This window comes from Tiliqua scincoides, chromosome 3 (assembly GCF_035046505.1).
Source record: "Tiliqua scincoides isolate rTilSci1 chromosome 3, rTilSci1.hap2, whole genome shotgun sequence".
Lineage (NCBI taxonomy): Eukaryota > Metazoa > Chordata > Lepidosauria > Squamata > Scincidae > Tiliqua > Tiliqua scincoides.
The window spans coordinates 35411446-35427408 of record NC_089823.1 but is presented as its reverse complement, the minus strand read 5'-3'; the positions used below and the strand labels follow the sequence as shown (position 1 = coordinate 35427408).

At 43.6% G+C, this 15963-nt stretch overlaps 1 protein-coding gene across 3 annotated transcripts in view; it reads right to left on the bottom strand.

The window, feature by feature from the left end:
• Positions 1 to 15963, bottom strand: part of ST3GAL6 (ST3 beta-galactoside alpha-2,3-sialyltransferase 6) — an 82831-nt gene that overhangs the window by 19863 nt on the left and 47005 nt on the right. For 2 of the 3 annotated variants that reach the window (XM_066621799.1, XM_066621800.1), the window contains exons 2-6: positions 6969 to 7068; positions 5782 to 5859; positions 2371 to 2474; positions 1289 to 1352; positions 437 to 535 (exon numbers count right to left, since the gene is read on the bottom strand). In XM_066621799.1, the coding sequence (XP_066477896.1) occupies positions 437 to 535; positions 1289 to 1352; positions 2371 to 2474; positions 5782 to 5859; positions 6969 to 7057 (434 nt within the window). In that variant the 5' untranslated portion in view covers positions 7058 to 7068. The remainder of the gene's footprint in view (positions 1 to 436; positions 536 to 1288; positions 1353 to 2370; positions 2475 to 5781; positions 5860 to 6968; positions 7069 to 15963) is intronic. The other variant, XM_066621801.1, reaches the window with a different exon arrangement.

The following is a 15963-nucleotide window of genomic DNA, read 5'->3' as shown; positions in this document are numbered from 1 at the left end:
AAATTCTTGCGAAACATAATAGTTAAGCCACAATTCTCCAGTTCAGATCTCAGCTTGGTCATGAACTCATTGGACAACCTTAAGCAAGCCACCTTCTCTTAGCCCTAGCCCCAAGCCACACTCATCATTAGTCATATTGGGTAGCCTCTATATATAGTAACACATGAAACTGCCTTCTACTGACATTGGTCCATCAAGCTCAGCTCTGTCAACACAGACTGGCAACAGCTCTCTAGGAATTTTTTTCTCTACTCTATCTGAAGATGCCAGGGATTGAAACTAGAATCTTCTGCATGCAAAGTATATGCTCTTCCATTGAGCTACAGACCCTCCCCTATTGCATACCTAATAATAATTCTATTTACTAAATAAATAATTTACTAAATAATTCTATTTTACTAACATTTATTATAATGAGATTCATTTTTTTTTTTACCTGATTACCACATCATAGGAATCAATTGCCTCCCCTAGGCTCCTGTTTCGAAGAATACCTCCATTGCCGACCACTACACACTTTTTACAGAATGAACTGCTGAACAAAGAGATCAAGGTGTATTAAAGTTCTGAGAGGGAATGTATTTGCTTGTGGGCGGGGGAGCCTTAAATGCAATCTACTTCCATCATGGTTAGTGTGAGCATACAAAAATGACATACTGACAAAGGAGGAGAGAAATGGGACATTTTCTGCTCTTAAAGTATGAATAATAAATAATAAGGTAATTAGATAAGGAGTTTTTTCCCCCCAAGGGTGAAATTTATGGTCAAACTACACATGACATGTATTCTTTCTGCTGAGCTTCTGTTGCTGCTTTTGTAACTTGCTCCCCCTTTTACCAGTGAAATCCCACCAAAGAAATAATTTTTTCTGAACATCAGGAATATTTGAAACTTGTACTTTAACACAATGTAATCTTGTTTAGATATTAAGATATTAAACCATTTTCAAAAGCGAAATTCAAAATGTTTCACATAGAAGCATGATATTAAAACACATTCCATGTTTAAGGTAGCAACTCAAATAACTCAAGAACCACCCAAATTGTTTGTGAAAAGAACAAGCAATCAAGATGGTCAATTCTTTCACATAAAACTTCATACCAATTTAGCTGAATTTTAACCTGTAGTTAGACTTTAGCTAAGCTTTATGATGAGCAATTTTAGGTCACTTGTTCTGCCTTTTAACAGTGCCCTTTAATCTCAGTTAAATTATATTAGCACAAAGTCTTTGCATTTGAGCATTCATTGCATTTTGTTAAAAGGCTGTTAAAAACAAAAACAACCTCACCGATCTTCTTCACCAAATATCCCACAGTTCTGCAGTCTTGAAAGTGCCAGCTGAAAATACTTTTCTGTAATGCAAAATACACACACACAAAGAAACTCTTTAATAGAATCAGCAGTTTATTGCACACAAAAATCAACATAACTGCCATGACTACAATCTTTTTGAAACCAAAGTGCTTATAATTCAGAGTTCAGGATAGATTTCTTTTCCTCTCCTTTCCACAGCTAACCACAGAAAGTCCCCCTGAGCTCACCTACCCGGGATGAATAATGTGGAGAAGGCCAAACTAAGTGTCCTGCTGGCAGTAATCATTCAAAGATCAGGAAGAATAGAAGGTCGTGGAACTTCTCTTTATTCCATATTAGCGAATAGAAATGGAATAGTTTCCAGTCTGGAAGCAGGACTGGGAACCAAGTTACGAAGTTCCTCCTCCAAAGACAGCTGAGTCCATTTTCCAACACATGTATGTACATGCTCACAATTCATCACAGCCAATTCTGCACATTTTCCCCAGCAAGTTCCATCTGCACCTCAAACATTTATAGGACTGCCCTCTCCCAAAACAGGCATGAATTTGCAACATTCAGACAACTGACTCTGAAGTACTTATGTCTTCCTGATAAGTACATGCACAGTATCCCCATTATAAGTAGATGAGGCTGTAATTCTGCCCAATTCTGCCCAAGAGCCAGGATGGTGTAGTGGCTCGGAAGTTGGAATTAGACCTGAAAGATCCAGGTTCAAATCCCCATTCAGCCATGATGCTTCCTGGGTGATCCTGGTCTAGTCACTATCTCTCAGCCTCACCTACCTCACAAGGTTGTTCTGAGGACCCATATACGTCACACTGAACTCCTTGGAGGAAGGGTAATATAAATATGTGAAAAATAAAATAAATAAAAAACACCATATACGTAGAGGTAAAGAAGATAGTGGAATCAGATTCTTGTCTTCTAACTTGCTCCCAAAATATCTGTCTAGTTTTGTACCATGTTTCAAACCCATTGCACCCCTTAATAAATATGTTTCGTAACCCAGAAAAACCTTGTTATTTACTGCTGTATGTATCAACAATTACTTACCTGCTCTCATTGTTCCATAAGGCAGTTCAATTCTGTTATTTCCATTGAGCCTAGACACTGCCAGAAAATTATTAGAACATAGGAAGGGATTCAATTTGTGCACCCTTAGGGAGGAAGAGGGAAAAGTGACAATTTTTACCAAACATGCATAGAAACATGTTTTAACTGGGAAAACTCAACATAAGCACAATCCTATTCATGTCTACTCAGAAACCGACAAGGTAGATTAGGCTATGTGCATCAAGGGTTAAACAACCAGCTTTTGGGGGGGGGCATTGCTGACCAATCACCATTACAGCCACACACTTTGGCATTCATAGGTCGAGCAGCATCCTAATTGCATGCAAGGCCACCAGAAGTCCCAATTAAATGAACTTGGAGCTCAAAAAACACTCCACAAGGCAATCCCCCTCACACCACAGTAAAAAGGCTAAAAACAGGAGCTTGAGTTGGTGGTAAAGTAAAATGCTATTTTATAGGCTCGCAAAGCTAAGTTGGTCCCAACAGAGTATCATTTTCAAAAGTGGGTCCTGGTGCTAAGTTGTTTGAGAACCACTGGTCTAACCAGTGTAGGCTTTCCATCTGAATTACAGACACAAGAAATTCAAACTTACAACTGGTTCATGAACTGTGCTGGTGGAAATGCATTTTCCCACAGACAAGACTGACATTTGCTATACATTGATTTATGCTATTAGTCATGGCTTTGCGGTTGCAATGCTGTACTGGTAAACAGGAGTTCTTGCTTTGATTGTGGATAATCACTGCACTCAGGATTGTCTTTGCCTGTTTCTGGTTTGTGTAAGATCTGATGCAATACAGCTGAACTAGTGCTGAGTTGCAGTACTGATGTACCATACTGGGTGTTTTGCTGCAATGATTCCTTGAGCCTAGTCCTATCCCTATTTCTCATGTCTCTGTAATCTGTATCTTGACAACCTCTAGCCTAGGCCACTATAATGTGCTCTGTGTGGGGCTGTTGGAAACAACAACCAATCCAAAATCTGATGACGAACTTTAACTGGATAGCCTCAGGAACATGCATTGGCTACCAGTTTGTTTTTCTCGTTCAACTGAAGTTGCTTGTTTTAAACTTTAAAACTCAGCTTTAAAAACCATGGGAACTGTTCTCCTCCCATATCTTTGTCATGTTTTTATTCTACTTTTTAATTATTCAGTTTATAGAATGGTTCACAACATAAACCAAGCATAGTCTATAAGAAAGGTATCTTAGTTCCTATCAGTAAACAAGGGTTTTAATGCTCTGAAACCAGATGAAAAAACTGTATTATGCAGTGCTCACATGCCTGATCTTGTCTGATCTCAGAAGCTAAGCAGGGTCAGGCCTGGTTAGTACTTGGATGGGAGACTGCCTGGGAATACCAGGTGCTGTAGGCTTATACCATAGTCTTTCATAGAGACTGAAAGAGTCTTTCATAGAGACATAGTCTTTCATAGTCTTCATAGAGACTGAAGGTTGCCAACCATCACCATCATAAATGCGAACTCTGAAGGGCAAATGGGTGCTTGCAAGATCTAAGCCCTTCTGACTAGTAGAGCTTAGTAGAGAATCTGGAAAGCAGATTAAAGAAAAATTTATTTTAGGAAGTTTTAAACTGAAGTAGATGGGATTTTAAATCTGAAGAATCTGTGGTCTTGATCAGGACTCTCCATACCCCTGCTCACGGGTTAAATCTGTCCCTGTGGGGAACGGGGCTTATTGTTCTGCCGGGAAGTCACTGTTCTGCTGTTGATTTCTCTGAAAACACACTCTAGTCAGCTGCTTCCAGATTCCATCACTCCAGCAGCCATTGCTTCTGGATTTCTGGGCAGATGTGGCTGACCAGGGCACAGTTTTGAGGAGACAGGCAGCACAGAACAACAGCCAGCTCCCCAGCTGAATGGTAAACACTGTTCATGTTGGGGTAGCCTTTCTCTTGATTCTTGCCTTGGGATGCTCTACTGGCAACAGCTTTTCTTATTACGGAGATTTGATGCTGGTATCATTAAATTCTATATTATGAACCAATCAAGAGAGCATGGTTACTGAACGCTATAGGCCAGTGGTTCCCAAATTTTTGGCACCAGGACCCACTTTTTAGAGTGACAACCTGTTGGGACCCACCAGAAGTGGTGTCATTAACCTAGAAATGGTGTCATTGCCAGAAGTGACATCATCAAGCAGGAAAATTTTCAATACTCCCCCATATGACAAAATAAAATCTAAGTAAGTAATTAAAAGTTTACTATAAGTTTAAAAATGTATTTAAAATAAAGAACCCTCCTAACTTTCCCAAGCAGTTGCTGATCTGTTTAAAAAAAATTCCAGAAACATCGCAAAGGCAGCAATCCTATCCACAATAACCCAGGAGTAAGCCCCAATGACTAACACTGTTAAAAGTACAGTCGTGCGCCACTTAACGATGGGGATCAGAGCCATGATCCCTGTTGTCAATGCGGACCTTCCGCAGGGAAGGGGATGCTTTGCTCCCCTCCCCTCCAGAAGGTTGTCTGAGCCTCCCATAGGCAGTGCACATTCATGAAATGCCTCTGTAAGGCTCAGACTGAAGGAAATTGTACCTCTCACGTGACTTCCGGATTCAAGGAGGAAATTGGAAATCGTGCTAGAGAAGTGATTTTCCTCAGTCTGAGCCTTGCAGAGGCAGCACTCGGATGTGCACTGCCTTTGGGAGGCTCAGACAACCCTCTGGAGGCAAGGGGAGCAGAGCTCCCCTCATATTCGGAGAGTGGGGGTTTGCACCCCCAACGACCACATGACCACATGCGATCGTCAGATATGCAATTCTGGCGTAAGCCGGTAGGTTAAGTAGTGCACCCCTGTATAGATATTGTAGCCTGTTAAAGCACAGATCTATTACATTTCACCAAATGCAGTCACATACCATGGTCGCACCAAGTCACATATATTAAAAATAAAATACACATTGAAATTAATGGAGAAATTGGCTCACAACCCATTTAGTGGGTACCAACCCAAAGTTGAAGAAATACTGGCATAGGTAGTAAATCCTGCTATCTGGGGAAGAGGCACCTATTAAAGATGTGACTTTCTAACAGCAGGATAACAACTGTCCCTATTCACCAAGCATAATATCCCTTCCAGTGGACATTTGATAGTGTCTCTCTTGTGATCCTCTTCGTGAGCCCTTTGGATGCAGGAAGCCATCATCTTATTCCTTCTGCCATGTAAACTGCTCTAAGAATTTTTTCAGTGAAAGCCATATACAGTATATACATTCTAAATCATAAGACTTAATTTATGTTGACCTTCCTTAGAGCCAGGCATCAGAACTAATTTCTAATAAGATGCATAAAAGAAATATCTGTCAGTGTTGAGAACTAAATTTAGCCTTGTACATTAGCATTTCTTTCCATTTCTTATTTACTTACTTTAATATAGCTGAAATATTGGATTTTAAAGTGCAAGGCATTAGTTGATCTTTTTTTTCTGTATCTGTAGGAGGCAACCTAGAACAAAAGAAAAACACATTAAAACAGCTAGATGAAGAGAGCTATAGATAACATTCAACCAAGTATTATTTCTTCTTTGTTACACTTTACTTCTTTTGGTACTTAACAATGTATAATTAAAAAATCAATAAAACATTAATAAAAAAATTAATTTTTTTGCTGCGGAAATAGCCTGCTTTCATTCTGTTTATTGAGTTGTATTCTAAGGGGTACATGAAGAAGTGAACTTGCTAACCCCATCTTTTGGCCCCCAAACTGGACTCTTACCCAGAGGAAGGTATTATGGAGTTTGGAAGATTCTGGAATAATAGAGAGTAAGAGCCCAATCCATCCAACTTTCCAGTCCCAATGCAGCCACAATGCAGGACTGTGGTAAGGGAACACACATTCCCTTACCTTGAGGAGGTGTCCATGGTGTCCATGACTCTCCTCTTGCTGCACGATGCAGCATATGCCCTATTGGCATGGTTGCATCAGCACTTGAAAGTTGGATCGGATTGGCCCCTTAGTCAAGGATTATTCCTTGACTATCCCCCCCCCTTGCAAAAATGCAAATGCCTTCAATTCATGGAAGACAGTGCTAGGGATAAAACCCATGGGGTTTTTCTCCCTGCTTGCAAAAATGGAAGTGCCTTCCATTCATGGAAGATAGTGCTAGGATAAAACCCATGGGGTTTAAAAAAAAAAAATTTGTAGCATTTTACTTATTAATTCTAACAGTTCAATGTGTGGCAAAATGATTCACAGAAGAACATTTTTAGCGGTGAACAGAGCAGACTTTGCAAAATTACCTCTTGCCCAATTAAAAAAGGGGAATAAGCCACTACTGGGATAGAGACAGCAGTGGGTCATAACCTCATTTATTTATACTTAATTTCTTACTCTTCAGAAGATTCCCCAAGAAACTTGGGATTGCACTGTCAATCAATTTGGGTTTTCCCTTCTTGAAAACCTCTGCTAATTTCTTGCTCTGGCATGCAATTTGCTTTCCAGCTCTAGAATAAGACATACAATGGTGGAGATATTGCAGAAAGGCAAGCTACTCCGGGAGAGCTCTACATTGACAAATTAAGCAGGTGAATAGTCTGAGAAGAAACTGAATTTACCAAGAATCATTTGTTCTCCACAGGTTGGAATGCAGGATCACATACATCACACCAGCAGCCAAGATAATTGCTAGTAAGATCCGTCTCATGACTAACAGGCCTGAAACAAAATGGAAGATTTATTGTTATTCTACAAGCTGATTCACATGACCCATCTAGCCAGACCATTCACCTGTCACTCATCAGGTTTGGCAAGCCTCTCTGTATCTTTATGAACTAGTTACCTCATTTCCATTTGGCTTACCCATTCAAAGAGGTTAGTTGACATTAATGCCCATTAATGTGTCAGCAGGGTTTGCCCAAAAGGCTTGAAAGTGACCACTGTTTCTATGCAAATCATAGCCAGGCTTCCATGCAACAACCCTGGATAAATTCTTGTTTTAGAATAACTGGCTATCAATGTTAAAAATATATGAAATACTTATTATAGCAGCACTGTCTGTTATGCTTTACCAAGGATGAGAAACCAGGATCCTGCCCTAAGAATCTCACAATCTAAAAGGGACACAAGGGAGACAACAGCAGAAAGGAAGTGAAGCAGCAACATAGATAAACTGAGCAAGAAGGCTTAGTTACAACTGATTATGGGGCCAAAGCTGTGTGACCTTTGACGTGCACCTTTGAGAGCCAAGTGTAACACTCTTTTTCTAGACTGGTCCTGCTTTCAATGGCTTCTTTCTTTCCTTCATAACTAAGACACACACGCCCCTGACTATTTCAGTGGCCCCTTTAGGGCATTGTATACTATTCTCTTAGAATGGCTTTCTTTACTGTGTAGCTTGGTGGTACATAACATTTCACATGAATCTTCTTCCGCTAAATGGAAAAAATCTGTAATCCCAAGAACAAGCATGGATTCCGGAGTTCATCTAGCGGGGAATTCTATTAACTGAAGAGCCAAGGCTAATTTAAATGCCACATATTAGGAATTGATACTCAACATCCATGACAATAGGTGACTCTAGTGGCATGTTTTAACTATGGGCTAGGTAAGGCCTCAACATGCCAAAACTCCCCAGTGGACACGCTGGCAACACTGTACATTGGCACTGCTTTATCACCGCATGGAGGAGTTAGGTAGGATTGAATTGCCCAACATTTTTCCTGCATTATCAAGATAAACAAAGACAGGGACCTTCAAACCCTGGCCCACAGGCTGGATCTGACACGCCAAGAATATTCAACCAGGCACAGCTGTGGTAAAGGCTTTCTGTACCACAGCCTTCTTTTTTCATGCCCACTCTGTACACAGCCTTATGCCAGGCAGCCATTTCCCCTGGAAAATCAGGGTGTAGAGCCTTGTGTGGCAACAGTCGGTGGAAGTGGCTGCCCGGCACAAGGCTGCATGTACAGCAGGTGCAAAAAAAGGAAGCTGTGGAGCAGAATGGAAAGCCTTCACCACCACCATGCTTGAACGGATATTCCTAGCATGCCGTGGGCTGTGGTTTGGAGACCGCTGATCTAAGAGATCTAGAAATGGAAATAGTATACTTCGGTAGCAGCTTTTTCTCCTGCCAGCTGTTCAGGTTAACAGTATTTACACAAGAGGAGGGATTTTGAATTTGATGGCAATTTGTCACTGTTCTAACTTGTAAGAATTTACATGTGGCAGAGATGTAGAAGGACTTTAATCATATTTTAGATTAATTAGGTTGTGCTATAGAAAACTGGTCTTTTCTTCTCCTGTCTTGCTACTTTTTAAAACTGATGAGGGTAAACATCCGAAGCGGAATGAACATCCTTTGACATCTGAAGCGGAGTGAAGCAGGGCTGTGTTCTTGCACCAACCTTGTTTGGGATTTTCTTCGTTGTCCTGCTGAAGCAGGCCTTTGGAACTGCAACAGAAGGCATCTATCACTGGACCAGATCAGATGGAAAGCTCTTCAACCTCTCCAGACTGAGAGCAAAGTCCAAAGTCCAGATGAAATGTCTGCATGACTATCATGACTGCATCATGACTATCATGCATGACTATGACTGCATGATAGCTGCCGATGATGCAGCTCTCACTACCCACTCTGCCAAAGATCTCCAGCAGCTCATGGATCATTTTAGCAAGGCCTGCCAAGATTTTGACAATCAGCCTGAAGAAAACACAGGTCATGGTTCAGGATGTGGACTCACCTCCCTGCATTACAATCTCTGAGCATGAACTGGAGGTTGTCCATGACTTTGTGTACCTTGGCTCAACGATCTCCGACACTCTCTCTCTCGATACGGAACTAAACAAACGCATCGGTAAAGCAGCTACCACGTTTTCCAGACTCACAAAGAAAGTCTGGTCCAACAAGAAGCTGACGGAACATACCAAGATCCAGGTCTACAGAGCTTGCATCCTGAGTACACTTCTGTACTGCAGCGAGTCATGGACTCTCCGCTCACAACAGGAGAGGAAACTGAACGCTTTCCACATGCGCTGCCTCCGACGCATCCTCGGCATCACCTGGCAGGACAAAGTTCCAAACAACACAGTCCTGGAATGAGCTGGAATCCCTAGCATGTATGCACTGCTGAAACAGAGACGCCTGCGCTGGCTTGGTCATGTCATGAGAATGGATGATGGCCGGATCCCAAAGGATCTCCTCTATGGAGAACTCGTGCAGGGAAAGTGCCCTACAGGTAGACCACAGCTGCGATACATCTGCAAGAGGGATCTGAAAGCAGCTACCACGTTTTCCAGACTCACAAAGAGAGTCTGGTCCAACAAGAAGCTGACGGAACATACCAAGATCCAGGTCTACAGAGCTTGCGTCCTGAGTACACTTCTGTACTGCAGCGAGTCATGGACTCTCCGCTCACAACAGGAGAGGAAACTGAACGCTTTCCACATGCGCTGCCTCCGGCGCATTCTCGGCATCACCTGGCAGGACAAAGTTCCAATCAACACAGTCCTGGAACGTGCTGGAATCCCTAGCATGTATGCACTGCTGAAACAGAGATGCCTGCGTTGGCTCGGTCATGTCGTGAGAATGGATGATGGCCGGATCCCAAAGGATCTCCTCTATGGAGAACTCGTGCAAGGAAAGCACCATACAGGTAGACCACAGCTGCGCTACCTCTGCAAGAGGGATCTGAAGGCCTTAGGGATGAACCTCAACAAGTGGGAAACCCTGGCCTCTGAGCGGCCCGCTTGGAGGCAGGCTGTGCAGCATGGCCTTTCCCAGTTTGAAGAGACACTTGGCCAACAGACTAAGGCAAAGAGGCAAAGAAGGAAAGCCTATAGCCAGGGAGACAGACCAAGGACAGACTGCACTTGCTCCCAGTGGGGAAGGGATTGTCACTCCCAAATTGGCCTTTTCAGCCACACTAGATGCTGTTCCAGAACCACCATTCAGAGTGCGATACCATAGTCTTTCGAGACTGAAGGTTGCCAACTACTGTGGGTAAAGCTGCTGACCTGCTGAATGCATACAAAACTCTGAGTTGGTCCAGAAGCAATATAAGCCATAATTTGGCACAACATGAATGAGTAGTCAAGAGCATCAAAAATTAGGGCATCCACTGTCAGGAGCTCCCTCTGCAAAAAGGAAGTTTTCTGCTCACTCCCCTTCTCATTGTTCTGTACAAGCAAGGGTCCAAGCAGAAGCCCCTCTTTATGAGCAGAAGACTGGAACACCTACCTTATGAGTGCAGCAGTTGGGGCTTTATTGCATAGAAAAAAGGCAATGGCGGCACGACTGACACTTCGAAAATAATGCATGATGTGGAGAGAGTAGACAGAGAGTAGCTTTTCTCCCTCTATCACAATACTGAAACCAGAGGTCATCCAATGAAACTGAATGGTGGAAGATTTTGAATGGGCAAAAGGAGGTTCTTCTTCACATAGCATGAAGGAACTAGCAGAAACTAGTAGCCTTCTTCACATCACATGTAGGACTGAGGAACTAGTAGCCACATGATGTGGTGATTAAAATTTTAATTTTAAAGATGGCCACCAGTTTTAAATAGGGATTGGACAAATCTGTGGTGAACAAATCCATCAATGGCTACTAGTCACGATGGCTATGTGCTACTACCAGATCCAGCAGCAGGATGCCTCTGACTAGCTGATAAAGGGGAGTAATGGGAGTAATGGCTGGAGAGAAAAAAGACCCTCTCTCTCTCCTGCTTGTGGGCTTCCCAGAATCAGGTGGTGGGGGACTGCTGGACACAGAATGCTGGACTTAATCGGCTTTTGACTTGAGCCAGCAGGGCTTATTATTTTCTTATGAATGGAATTGTCATTCCATTCCCAGAGATCATGGGGCACCCCAATGCTAGTGGGGATATCACTACCTATATAGACTCACTCTTATTCACTCCTTCCTTTTCACATGTAGCAATTCCCTGTTTCCTATCCTTGTTTGAGGCAAAGTATGCTGTTTCATCTGAACCAGACATTCATGTTTTGTTCTTGCCATGCAAACTTGGATCAGAAACCAGCAAGTGCAAATTGTCTGCCAGTTTGAATGAAATGGGATGATGGCTGGGGAGGGAGCACAAGAACTCAAGGCTCCTAACTATTCATATAATTCAGGGGTGTCCAAACATTTTGGCAGGAGGGTCACATCATCTCTCTGACACTGTGTCAGGGGCTGGGGGAAAAAAAGAATTAATTTACATTTCAAATTTGAATAAATTTACATAAATGAATATATTAGAGATGGAACTTATATGAATGAATGAAAGTCTTACAATAGCTCAAGGCCTATAAAAGGCCTTGCACAAAGCAAGGCCAGCCTTTCCTTCACTGCCACTGCTGCATCACAGACATGAAACAGTAAGTAATGGAGGGAGCCCTCATCCCACAGCTCATGCGAGAGGTTGAACAGTCGCCCTCACATTAAGAGCGGTTGCGTCGGGCCAGCACAGGCTTCAGCAAATCTCCAGAGGGCCAGAAGCTCATTGGAGACGGAGGGCTCCCCAAGGGCCTGATTAGGAGCCCCCGAGGGCCACAAGTGGCCCCTGGGCTGGGGTTTGGGCACCCCTGATATAATTCAATGCTTATGAACACGATTGCTGATTATCAATTTTTTGGGGGGAGTAGGTTAGAATGTGAAGTTAAATTCCATCAAAACGGATTTCCTTTTAGTACTTACTGGAATTTAGGATAACCCATAATCTAAATAAAATAATCTTCTGTGGATTTTGGAATTGCTTTTTCTTATTCTCTTTGCATATGGATAATTGAATGGATCAAATGTTATCATTTTTATATATTGCTTTATTCACTCCATTTTTTAAGGATATCATCCCATATCTCACACCAGAAGAGAAAAAGGGCTTCACTTCACCCTGTCCTCCTCTTTCCTTTCTCAACCATCCCTTTAGCAGGAAGTAAAGCTGCCTCTTGTGTGTCAGCCCCAAGATGGCTAAGAGCGCATGCATGCAGGTCACCCCCAAGTCCTATTGCATCACCATTCTGGCAATCATCCTATCATCTGCTTCTTCCAATGGTTCCTTTACTGCTTTTTCTTGCAGAGCACTGCTGCTGATCATGGCTGATTTCCAGTGAGGCAGGCTTGGTACTCGACATCCTTCCAGCCAGGATAGCGCCCCCTACTGGAGCAGATCTGCAACCCCTGGTCAGAGTGAACAGGAACACCTCCAGACACCAGTATTTCAGGTGTAATATTCTTGCCAAGTATAGGGTATCAAAGGTAATACATCTGTATTGAACATGGAATAGATGTACAAACAATCTATAGAAAACAAGGTGGATCACTGCCATTCCAAACCTGCGCATTTTTTGAGATAGAAAGTGATGCCATCATGTTCTTAGGCTTTCTGTTGGCTATACTTTCTTATAACTGTAAGCACATGTTGGAGGCACTTTTAACAGTGGCTGCTGGACTTACTGCTGAAGCTTTTGACAAAGCTCCTAGTTACTGGAGGAAGACTCCACGCACAAACACAAAATGAAAGTGGACTAAGGACCCTTGAGGAACAGGGCTATGGGGAGGGAAAGCAAAGGAAAAAAAAGAACGAGGGAGGAAAAGGGGAGAGGTAGCCCCACCTCAATTTCTGCAGCACCAAGAGTCTGGTGCTGCACCACCTCAACAGGCAAGTGGACAGCCACCAGTAGCAGCACACAGTTGGTGATGGCTTTTACTACAATCAGGTAAGCATAGGTGTGGCCAGAGAGGCAGCAGCCACTAGTAGGGCAGTGTGTGGTAGGAAATCGAATTGCAAAAATTCGCATTTTTCTGTGACTTGTTCTTGTGAGTCGCGCACATGGAAGACTCTGAAAAACACTCGAGTCAGGGCCCCTGATTCGGCACTTGTCCTCACACATGCTGACTTGAGGTTGCCTTGTCTGGGTGCACTTTCTTACTTTTTTTGCAGTGTGAAAGACCTCGTGGGCCATCATTCAGACCGGGTGAGCAGCAGGGAGGTTCCAGCCACGAGGCAGGGAAGTGTTAATGCATCCAAGCAGGAAGGGGGAGGCAGAAGTGAGCTGTTTTGCCCATGATGGGAAGGAAGGAACCCATGATCACTGGACACAGGATGGAAGGGTAGGAGGAGGAACTCAAGGGGGTTCTTGCCTTAAGATTGGCTGGAGGGGGAAAAGAGAAGTGGGGAAGCAGAGGGAAGTGGTTCACAGCAATCACACTTTCCAACATCATGGCTTCTATGGGCTCCATTGTTACTTGGGAGGGGGAACCCCCACTGGATGACCAGCTGCGATGGGACTACTTCTGAGTAGAGCTGCCAAAGATTGGGCTGTCCTGGTAGGCCTCACAGCTGCTGGGTGTGACGCTCCTCCCTCTTGCCGCTTCAGTCCCTGCTCTCTCACAGTTCTTCCCATCCCTCCCACCCTGTTTAAGATGGGCGGGGACAGCAGGGGAGTGTTCAAAGAGAACTCTGACACACACACACACACCCCTCAGCAGCAGACCCATTTTTTCCCATGGAGAACTTTTTAAAGGAGTCGGGGCGACTTGAGTCCTATCTAGTCGCAAAGGGGGACTCAGTGACTTGGAAAGTGCCCCCATTATGACTTGTTTTTGAGTCGAAGGGGTGGAGACTGGAGAGTCAAGCCCCGCTGGATTTCCCCATCCCTGTGTAGAGGAAACAGCAGATGGCTGATTGCAGCAGCTTTCGTCCCTGCCAGGTAAATGCATGGTAGCCAAGGAAGAAGTAGTCACCCCTGCCAGGTGCTGCTGTAGACCCCAGGGCTCACAAGAAGGCCAACCCCTGAGGCAAGAATGGAACCAAAATGGCTTGGAGAGAAAGAACTATGGGCAGAGGAAAGGGAAGAAAAATGCCAAAAGGAAATGAAAAGCAATGCGAAGGTTAAAATAAGTGGGGAAAGTTGAGTGGATTAGCAACAAAAACCAGGAGAGGTGGGGAGAATGAACACACCCACAGACCAGAGAGGGAAGTGCATAAGATGATGGTCAAGGAACAAAAAAGCAAACACTCCTGACCGAGGAGTTAAGTCAGACAGAGGTTAAAAGAGAAGATGTTTCAGACCTCATTGATAAATTAAAGATCAATAAGTCACCGGGCCCTGATGGCATCCACCCAAGAGTTATTAACGAATTGAAGAATGAAGTTGCAGATCTCTTGACTAAGGTATGCAACTTGTCCCTCAAAACGGCAACGGTGCCAGAAGATTGGAGGATAGCAAATGTCACGCCTATTTTTAAAAAGGGAAAGAGGGGGGACCCTGGAAACTATAGGCCGGTCAGCCTAACATCCATACCGGGTAAGATGGTGGAATGCCTCATCAAAGATAGGATCTCAAAACACATAGACAAACAGGCCTTGCTGAGGGAGTGTCAGCATGGCTTCTGTAAGGGTAAGTCTTGCCTCACGAACCTTATAGAATTCTTTGAAAAAGTCAACAGGCATGTGGATATGGGAGAACCCGTGGACATTATATATCTGGACTTTCAGAAGGCGTTTGACACGGTCCCTCACCAAAGACTACTGAAAAAACTCCACAATCAGGGAATTAGAGGACAGGTCCTCTCATGGATTGAGAACTGGTTGGAGGCCAGGAAGCAGAGAGTGGGTGTCAATGGGCAATTTTCACAATGGAGAGAGGTGAAAAGCGGTGTGCCCCAAGGATCTGTCCTGGGACTGGTGCTTTTCAACCTCTTCATAAATGACCTGGAGACAGGGTTGAGCAGTGAAGTGGCTAAGTTTGCAGACGACACCAAACTTTTCTGAATGGTGAAGACCAGAAGTGATTGTGAGGAGCTCCAGAAGGATCTCTCCAGACTGGCAAAATGGGCAGCAAAATGGCAGATGCGCTTCAATGTCGGTAAGTGTAAAGTCATGCACATTGGGGCAAAAAATCAAAACTTTAGATATAGGCTGATGGGTTCTGAGCTGTCTGTGACAGATCAGGAGAGAGATCTTGGGGTGGTGGTGGACAGGTTGATGAAAGTGTCGACCCAATGTGCGGCGGCAGTGAAGAAGGCCAATTCTATGCTTGGGATCATTAGGAAGGGTATTGAGAACAAAATGGCTAGTATTATAATGCCATTGTACAAATCAATGGTAAGGCCACACCTGGAGTATTGTGTCTAGTTCTGGTCGCCGCATCTCAAAAAAGACATAGTGGAAATGGAAAAGGTGCAAAAGAGAGCGACTAAGATGATTACGGGGCTGGGGCACCTTCCTTATGAGGAAAGGCTACGGCGTTTGGGCCTCTTCAGCCTAGAAAAGAGACGCCTGAGGGGGGACATGATTGAGACATACAAAATTATGCAGGGGATGGACAGAGTGGATAGGGAGATGCTCTTTACACTCTCACATAATACCAGAACCAGGGGACATCCATTAAAATTGAGTGTTGGGCGGGTTAGGACAGACAAAAGAAAATATTTCTTTACTCAGCGTGTGGTCGGTCTGTGGAACTTGATAGAGAGATTTGTGGGACTTGGTCTCTGGGTCACATTGCTAAGCAGACATAGACTTCTTTATAAGCATATAGAAAAATTTATTTACATGCTATTTACAGATTAAGAATAGATTAGGATGGATACAGGTTCTAAGTTACCTT